At 45.1% G+C, this 10,000-nt stretch overlaps 1 protein-coding gene across 1 annotated transcript in view; it reads right to left on the bottom strand.

Annotated features, from left to right (window-relative positions):
- Nucleotides 1-10,000, bottom strand: part of LOC143297622 (uncharacterized) — a 308,601-nt gene that overhangs the window by 49,226 nt on the left and 249,375 nt on the right. Inside the window, exons 7-9 of the mRNA XM_076610039.1 lie at nt 5,943-6,138; nt 2,226-2,355; nt 1-267 (exon numbers count right to left, since the gene is read on the bottom strand). The exon at nt 1-267 is cut by the window's left edge and continues 625 nt beyond it. Coding sequence (XP_076466154.1) covers nt 1-267; nt 2,226-2,355; nt 5,943-6,138 — 593 coding nt within the window. The remainder of the gene's footprint in view (nt 268-2,225; nt 2,356-5,942; nt 6,139-10,000) is intronic.

The raw sequence follows: 10,000 nt of genomic DNA, 5'->3' as shown, positions 1-10,000 counted from the left end.
AACCCGGGACGATCCTGGACAGGTAGCACAGGACGGGGGCCGGCTTGGACACGAGCAAGAAGTTGCAGGAGAAGGCCAGAGCGATGCCCAGAAGGAGGATGTAGGAGAGCTCCCGGGTGGAGGCCTTGACCACGGGCGTGTTGTGGGAGCGGATGAAGATGGCCGTCACCCAGGCGGTACACAGCAGTCCCACACAGGCCAGGGCCACCACCACCAGCGACCACGTGTCCAGCCACGTCACGAACTCCACGGCGATCTGCTCGCAGTCTGAGCACGCGCGTACGTGAGCGTGCCCGCACGTGCATACACACACAGACGCGCACACACACAGACACACGCGAACGCACGCGCGCGCACACACACACACACACACGCGCACGCACACACACACGCACACACACAACCACACACACACACACACACATACACACACACACACACAGATATAGATATGTGTATAGCCAGTTTGACAAGTCACGTACATACAGACATGAATACCCATAGTGTGTGAGAGCGCGCGCACACACACTTAATATAACTGTTTGTGTTGCAAGAATGCACGCTTGCATAGCGTTGCGCACGCGCCCACGTAAGTGCCCACACGCGTTGTATCCACACGCGCACACAAACACACACACACACACACATTCACTCAACTGCTAATATTCAGTCCTATTTATTATTATTCATTCTGCGGTTTCCAGTTCTTCTGTTGCGACTGTTGTTACAGCTACTGCTATTTCCACGACCTATGCTACACACACACACACACACACACACACACACACACAGAGAAAGAGAAAGAGAGAGAGAGAGAGACAGATAGAGAGAGAGTGAGAGAGAGAGAGAGAGAAAGGGGTTTGGGGGGCAGAGGGTGTGTGTGTGTGTGTGTGTGGGGGGGGGGGGAACCTATGTTAGTATAGCCCTTTTTTGCGACCTGAGTCTTTTTTTTGTATTATATTTCCCCTTGTAGATTTCAGTTCACCCCGCCTCCACGTAGTGACTGTGGTATATATAGTGTATATATATATATATATATATATATATATATATATATAGAGAGAGAGAGAGAGAGAGAGAGAGAGAGAGAGAGAGAGAGAGAGAGAGAGAGAGAGATACTGCCACCAAGATTACCGGGGCTGATCTACCTTCTCTGGAAGACATATATTATAAGCGGCTACTCAAAAAAGCAAAATCAATCAGCCAGGACGAATCACATCCAGCTTTTGGGATTTTCGAGATGCTCCCCTCTGGTCGACGGTACAGAAGTATAAGGACGAAAACCAATCGCTTCGCCAATAGCTTTTTCTTAAAAGCAGCCAATGTCCTGTCTCTCGAACAAATCCAGTATGATGAATAGAATTGTGCAATCTTAGTCATCAGCCCCGACCACATGTAATATGCGGCTCCTGTTCAAACTTGTGTGTGTGTGTGTGTGTGTGTGTGTGTGTGTGTGTGTGTGTGTGTGTGTGTGTGAGAGAGAGAGAGAGAGAGAGAGAGAGAGAGAGAGAGAGAGTGTGTGTGTATCTGCGTCTGTGTGTGTGAGTATGCACAAGTTTTTATTTTGATATGCACTTGTATGTATCCTAATTTCTACTGTATCTGTGTTTGTGTATGATTTTCGATTTATGTTCGTATCTTGTTATATACTACCCCCTCCCCAACCCCCCAATATTCCTTGTGACCCCGGTATACTTGGTAATAAAGACATATTCTATTCTATTCTATATATGGATTTGTGCGAGCGCAGTGACGCCTCTTTGAGAGAAAGAGAAACAGAAAACAGAAAACTGAACACTGAATACAGAAACTGAGTCAGGCAGCCAGGCAGGTAAGGTAAGGTAAGGTAAGGTAAGGTAAGGTAAGGTAAGGTGAGGTGAGGTAAGGTAAGCCAAGGTAAGGTAAGGTAAGGTAAGGTAAGGCAAGGTAAGGTAAGGTAAGGTAAGGTGAGGTGAGGTAAGGTAAGCCAAGGTAAGGTAAGGTAAGGTAAGGCAAGGTAAGGTAAGGTAAGCCAAGGTAAGGCAAGGTAAGGTAAGGTAAGGTTAGGTAAGGTAAGGCACGGTAAGGTAAGGTAAGGTGAGGTAAGGTAAGCCAAGGTAAGGTAAGGTAAGCCAAGGTAAGGTAAGGTAAGGTAAGGTAAGGTAAGGCAAGGCAAGGTAAGGTAAGCCAAGGTAAGGTAAGGTAAGGTAAGGTAAGGCAAGGTAAGGTAAGGTAAGGCAAGGTACCCGTCTTGTTGTCGTTGGGCCAGCGGCCCAGGGCGCAAGGCGAGCAGTGTGCCTCGTCCACCACGATCTCGTTGTCCTGGCACGGGGTGCACACCCAGCAGCACGTCAACCCGTCTGACACCACCCCTTGCTGCAACACATCGTCGTCATCATGGTCGTCATCGTTATCATCGTCATCATGGTCGTTGTTGTCGTCATCATGGTCGTTGTTGTCGTCTTCATCAGCGTCATTATCATTGTCGTCGTCTTCGTCGTCGTCGTCGTTATCATCATCGTCGAAGTCATTATCATCATCATCGTCGTCGTCGTCATCATCATCATCATCACGTTCATCGACATGTTTTTATTTTAACAAAGGGTAGACACACACTAAGCAGCACGCCAGCACGTTAGACCCTACCCCTTGCTGTAACACATCATCATCGTCGTCGTCGTCGTCGTCGCCATCATCATCATAGTTACCATCACCCTCATCACGTTCATCGACATGTTCTTATCTTGCCAGAGCGTACACACAAGCCTAGCAGCACGCCGGCAGGTCTGACCCTACCCCTTGCTGCAACACATCGTCAGCATCAACGTCATGGTCGTTGTGGTGGTCGTCATGGTCGTTGTCGTCGTCGTCATCATCTTCATCGTCGTCGTCGTTGTCATCATCATCATCATTATCATCCTCATCACGTTCATCGACATGTTCTTGTCTTGCCAGACGGTAAACACACCCAGCAGCACGTCAGACCCTACCCCTTGCTGCAACACATTATCATCGTCGTCGTCGTCGTCTTCATCATCATCGTCGTCATCTTCATCTTCATCATCATTGTCGTCGTATTCAGCGTAACCATCATCGTCGTCATCGTCGTAGTCGACCTCATCATCATCATCGTCGTCGTTGTCATCATCATCATCACATTCATCGACATCTTCTTATCGTGACAGAGGGTACACACACCCAGCAGTACGTCAGACCCTACCCCTTGTTGCAACAAATCGTCATCATCGCCGTCGACGTCATCATTATCATCATCGCCACCATCGGCATCATCACCAACACCACCATCATCACATTCACCACCACCACCACCACCATCATCATCACCACCACCACCACTACCACCAAAACCACCACATCCACCACCATCGTCGTCATCATCAACATCATGACGATCGTTTTCATCACCACCATCAGGATGTCTTATGTCCTGGTGGACCTAGGTCACGCAACAACTCCTCCAACCGCGTTTCCTATCTCCCTCCCTGGAGCAGTGGCACACACAGTCAGTTGCCACTCACTGACCGTGACAGAAAGAGGCAGAACTAGGCTTAAGAGGTCAAAAGGAAAGAAAATGACAGAAAATTAACAGAAGACAAAAGGCGATGATCGAAACAACAACAACAAAAAACAAAAAACAAACAAACAAACAAAAAACAAAGAAAAACAACCCCCCCTCGCCCCCCCCCCCCAAAAAAAAAAAAAAAAAAAAAACCAGAGGAAAAGTCATGGCGCAGAATTTCTAGAAATTTCCAGACGTCAGGGAACTCTTGATTATTAAAGACAGCGGCCCTGCATCTTTACAAATTGGTCTCTTTGGCTATAGAAATAGACTGAATCACCATCACCACGACCACCACCACCATCTCACTTATCTCTTGAAGCACGCGATACTATCATTATTGTACGCAGCTTTCTCGTTAAACAAAACACCGCCTTCCGAGCTCTCTACACTAAGTCGGTCGGCTTGAAAACCCTAACAAAATTATGGCATCCATCTTTCTCCCCCCCCCCCTGAGCCCCCCCCCCACTCCCACTCCCCCGATACGCGCCACATTGTTGTCTCTCTCTCTTTCTTTAGGACACACATGCATCACCATTACTGTAACACGGATTCATGGACATGAAATAACTGAGTATAAACTTTACAAAGAAACACCGACACTGAAAACACAGAAATAAAATAATCAAAAAAGTGCTTTCTGGTCAGTTTTTGTTTTGTTTTGTTTTTGTTTTTACTTAGAATGTGTTGGGTGTCGCTATTCGAAAATAATGTAGATTAGCAAAATATCAAGAACAAATTGTTTAAGAATTTAGAACATAGTTCTCTATCTTAATTCCAGTTTATATGTTCATTGTTATGAGCATGATCAGGTCTCTGTGAACGATTTTATTTTAATGTCTTAACATCAAAATTATCAACGAGTAGGAATAAACAGATTAACCAAAAATCCTACCCACCCAAGCATCATTTCCGGGGGCAGACAACCATTATAAACCGCCTGTGAAATTAACCTTCTACTAGTTTCCCTTAGCAGCGGTTTGTTTTCAGATAAAACTAATGATGCAATTGCAACCTCCCTCCCCAAACAACAACAAACAAACAAAACAACTACCCCCCACCCTTCGGTAAGAGAAAAGTCAGCAGCGTTTGTGGGAATGAAATGTCCACATAGCAGACTCTCATATAATGTCCATTACTCGAGAACAACCCCATGTAGCAACATGTTGCATGTATCAGGCAATGCAGGCAAGTCTGTTCATGGCCTGAGAACAACAACAACAACAACAACACAACAAGAAGAAGAAGAAGAAACTTGGTAAATATGTCTGATAATGTCATAGGGCGTAATGTCTCAAACAGTCGAGCTGGCTTGTTAACATTTGACTACTTCTCTCTCTTTCTCGATATATCTATATCTATCTATCTATCTATCTATCTATCTATCTATCTATATATATATATGTATGTATATGCCCCCCTCCTCTCTCTCTCTCTCTCTCTCTCTCTCTATATATATATATATATATATATATATATAGTGTGTGTGTGTGTGTGTGTGTGTGTGTGTGTGTGTGCTTGCGTACGTGAAAAAAAACACACCCGACTTCTGAACATTAACAAAACTCCACACATCTAACCAAGCAAGCCTCAGAAGATATACTGACCACAACGACAGAAATATGATTTGTCAGGCAGACGGCATAATTTGCTAATGCAGGCCCATTACTACGCCTAACAAGAGATAGAAGGGGAGAAAGTACAGAAATCAATAACCAAAATGTCCTGCTCGCTCCGCCAAGTCATCTATGATTTCTCTGCCAGTGTCACGCACACACGTAAACACACGGACATACAGACACGCACACAGATACACATGCACACACACGCACACACACACACACACACATGTACACACACTCAAACATACACACATAATCACGCATACACACATAATCACACATACAATCACACACACATGCGTACGCACAAACGCACAAACAAACACACACATCCATACACACTGATACTGTATGTTCTTTTCAGTTACTACTAATTAGAACAGAACTACAGAAGAACACACAAACACAGACACACTGACACAGGCAGACAGACAGACACACACACACACACAACAAGCATTGAGGTATCTTCAACGTATGGGCATCAAGAATTCCATACCAATCACAGCATAATAATAATTACGGTCATCATCATCATCATCATCATCACCATCATCATCATCACCAGAATCCATCAAACCACATTGGAGAGGTATTTCCAAAACGTTCACTGACGTATCATCATCATCATCATCATCATCCCATTAAACCACAAAGGAGAGGTATTTCCAAAACGTCCACTGACCTGTCATCATCATCATCATCATCATCATCATCTCATCAAACCACGAAGGAGAGGTATTTCCAAAACGTCCACTGACCTTCACGAAGCCAGGACCGCAAGGCTGACTGCACACGGAGTTGAAAGGTTTGTCAGAATTCTGTCCCTTGCCCGGCCAGTAGATGGCGCTTTCGTTCAGCTCCAGATTTCCCGTCATCCATTGCCCGATGGTGACGTATTCGTACGTCACGTTGCCGTCTGCGTGGGTGACTGGCTGGTAGTTCAGGATTTCATACCTGGTAAAGAAACGAAAAGAAGAATTACAGAAACGCCTTCATACCTACGCGCTCGTGCACACACAAGCGCACACGCCAACATTATACATACACACGTGCGTACTCAATAATACGATCTTTTGCTTCTGGAATACATTTTTCTTTGTCTCACCTTGTAGACGAAACATTTCCACTGGATTAAATCGGGAAAGAAACCCATATGGTTATCGTTCTCTGAGATTAGTTCAATCTGTTGACGAACTCTTTTAAACTACACGACTGACTGGGTGCCATGATTAGCATGGCTCTTCGACCCTTGTCTATTTCCACCACTTAAAACGTTGATGTTTGATTGTATCTTTCATTGAGGAATACTAGTATAACAATAACATCGATGGCGACGCGTTCCAGGTACTCAACAGCCTTTCTTGACAATAATGTGGGCTTGGAAAGACTGTTGGTTCGTACTTGCTGCTGCTGCTGCTGATGATGTGGATACTTACAGCGCATATCCTCGGTCAGAGACCAACCTCTAAGCGCTATACAAACACGGGGCTTTTTGCACATCAGGCTGCCTTCCTGGGTGGAGCCGACTGATAGCTGCCATTGGGCGCTCGTCATTCGTTTCGTGTGTCATTCAGTCAGGTCTAGTACTTCCTGCATGGAACAGATTTGTTGTGCCAGACCAGGACTGTACATTTCTCGTTATTCGTGTTGAGTGGGCGCGTGACGGGCGCAATAGCTGAGTGGTTTTATGCGTTGGACTTTCAATCTAAAGATCCCGGGTTCGAATCTCGGTAACGGTGCCTGGTGGGTAAAGGGTGGAGATTTTTCCGATCTCCCAGGTCAACATATGTGCAGACCTGCTAGTGCCTGAACCCCCTTCGTCTGTATACGCTAGCAGAAGATCAAATACGCACGTAAAAGATCCTGTAATCCATGTCAGTGTTCGGTGGTTTATGGAAACAAGAACATACCCAGCATGCACACCCCCGAAAACGGAGTATGGCTGCCTACATGGCGGGGTGAAAACGGTCAAACACGTAAAAGCCCACTTGTGTATTTTCGAGTGAACGTGGGAATTGCAGCCCACGAACGAAGAAGAAGAAGAGCAGGCGCGTTTCCACAGTGGTCTAAACTTTGAGTTCTACATGGCCCCATCGTAACGTTTACACACCAAAGATGTGGTCCGTGATCTTCCTGATCCTGGCAGAATACAGTCAGGCATTCTATTCCTCCGGTGTTTATCCTCAGTGACCAATCAACTTACAATGTTTGAGCCAAGTTTCAGTTCCCAGTTTTCGTTTCAGTTTCTCAAAGAGGCGTCATTGAGTTCGGACAACTCCTCACACGCCAAACCACATCAACTGCACAGACGCCCGACCAGCAGCATAACCCAACGCGCTTTTTCAGGCCTGGAGCGCATGCAGGACATGTTTGTGCTCCTATCAGAGTGGATTTCTGAGGTTTTTTTTACCAGCGGAAAACTCTTTTGTTACCTTGGGTTCTTTTTCAGTGCATCGGTTGTGTGCTGCACACGGGACTTCGGTTTATCGTTTCACCCTAAGTTTTCAATTCTTGTTTCGAAAGGAGGCGTCACTGCATTGGGACAAATCCATATACGCTACACTACATGTGCCAGGCAGATGCCTGATCAGCACCATAACCCAACGCACTAGACAGGCCTTGTGTGATTGTGTATTTGCGTATCTGAGTGGATGTCTTCAACATAATTTTACCAGAGGACAACCCTTTCGTTGCCATGGGGCCTTTTTTCTGACCGCCAAGGGCGTGCTGCAAACGGGACCTCGGTTTATCGTCTCATCCGAATTACAAGATGCTCAGTCTTTGATTTTCCAGTGAAACATGCGAGACTCGACCCGTCGGTATCGAACCCAGACCCTCATGTGATAACACGTGATGACAGATAAGAGTCTTAACCATAGTGCCACATTTGCAGGAAGGAGAGAAAGGAGACAGATCATCTCAAAAATCAATACAGCGCGTTGTCATAGCTGTAAATTCCTTGGCAATGTGTTTATCAAGTTGCTGGTGTTCGTGAAGCTGTTATTTCCCTCTTTACCTTCCTCACCACTCCACACAACTAATCATATTTTTCCGCACAAACACGCTACCCACTCACACCAGCTCACGACAAGGGAAGAGATGTGGGTAGAGAGGCTTTTTGGCAGCTGTTTGTGTTGATGGTTTGTGTGGTGCAGAATTGATATGCATGGTTTGGGATATATTGATGTTGATTTTTGACGTTTTTTTATGAAATCGAGCACACACACACACACACACATACACACACACGCACGCACGCACGCACGCACACAGACACAGACACGCACACACAAACACTCACGCATACACACACAAACACACACACTAACGCACACATACACACACGCATGAACGCACACGCAAGTTGACAGGTTCACAAGTGATGCTGTTTATGGCCGAGACGTCGCTCCTTTCCAGACAGACAAGAACTGACAGAAAACAACTTCTGGTTCTCTCAAGGAAGACTCAATAACTCGGGGTTAAACAACAATAACAACATCAACAAAGCTCTGTATTGGCTGGATTAATATAACTCCACAGAATGCGAACCGAAACGAGCAACATTTTTCACGTCCACCAACGACAGGTAAAACATACGAACACACACACACTCTCTCTCCGTTCCCCCCTCCCTCTCTCTCTCTCAAAGGTTGACAAAGATTGCGATTTATCCTTCTTAAATTCACACACACACACACACACACACACACACACACACACACACACACACACACACATTGACACCAAGCTGGCGAACGGATGAAACGTTGATGAATTAATATAGTTATCTTAACAGAAAACGATTACAAATTTGAACTGTATGGGAACAGGAGGAACGATGAACATTTCGTCTTGAAGGCGTTCAAATATTATTATTATTATTATTATCATTATTATTTTGTTGTTGTTGTTGTTTCATAATTTAATTAACGTTTTTGGGGTTAAGAAACAATAACGTCCAATGAAAGTATGTATGCCTTTCTCATTCACAGAAAACAACAACACCCCCCCTCAAAAAAAAAAAAAAAAAAAAAAAAATCAAAACAAAACAAACAAAAAACAACAACAACAAACAAACAAAAGAATAACACCAAAAGAACAAAACAAAAACAACAAAAAGCAAACAACAACAAACAAACGAACGAACAGACAACAACAACAACAACAAACAAACAACAACAACAAACAAACGAACGAACAGACAACAACAACAGCAAATAAACAAACAAACAAAACAACACCACTCTCTTCTTTCTCCCACGCTGTGAAACGAAACACGACAAAATCAAATCACCTGAAAACAGATCTGAGCTGTCATATAATTATCATATGGCATTATTTTTGCATTTGCCAAGGGAGACAAGCCCCCAGATCAGATTTGCCACGAGCGTCGCGAGGGACCATCACCAAGGGACGATGCCAGTGCGTTGGGGGACATCACTGCAGGCGCTGTCACTCCATTGTTCCCTTCTTAAAACTGTCCTCCCTCCCCCCCACCCCTCCCTTTATGCCCCAAAGCCTCAACTCCCCCCCCCTCCCACCTCCCTTCCCGCCCTCCCCCCAAACCCCCTTCCCTTGCAAAATCACGACAAATTTCGGGCCGGCGTACTCTCCTTGTCTGTTTTATGTCCCGTCACATATATACTGGTAACTGCAGACATCTGTTGGTTTAGAAAATAGTTGTTGTCACATTTGAATGTGATAATTAAAAAAAAAAGAGAGAGAGAGAGAATAAAATAAAAGGGCAAAAGCGAAGCAGGGGTAGAATGGTGATTTGGGGGAACAGTACTCTTTCGAAGACTTATGACCGAACAGA

The sequence above is a fragment of the Babylonia areolata genome, chromosome 23, assembly GCF_041734735.1.
Source record: "Babylonia areolata isolate BAREFJ2019XMU chromosome 23, ASM4173473v1, whole genome shotgun sequence".
In the NCBI taxonomy this organism is placed as follows: domain Eukaryota; kingdom Metazoa; phylum Mollusca; class Gastropoda; order Neogastropoda; family Buccinidae; genus Babylonia; species Babylonia areolata.
Note: the sequence above shows the minus strand (reverse complement) of the source record. Positions and strands in the feature narration are given on the sequence as shown.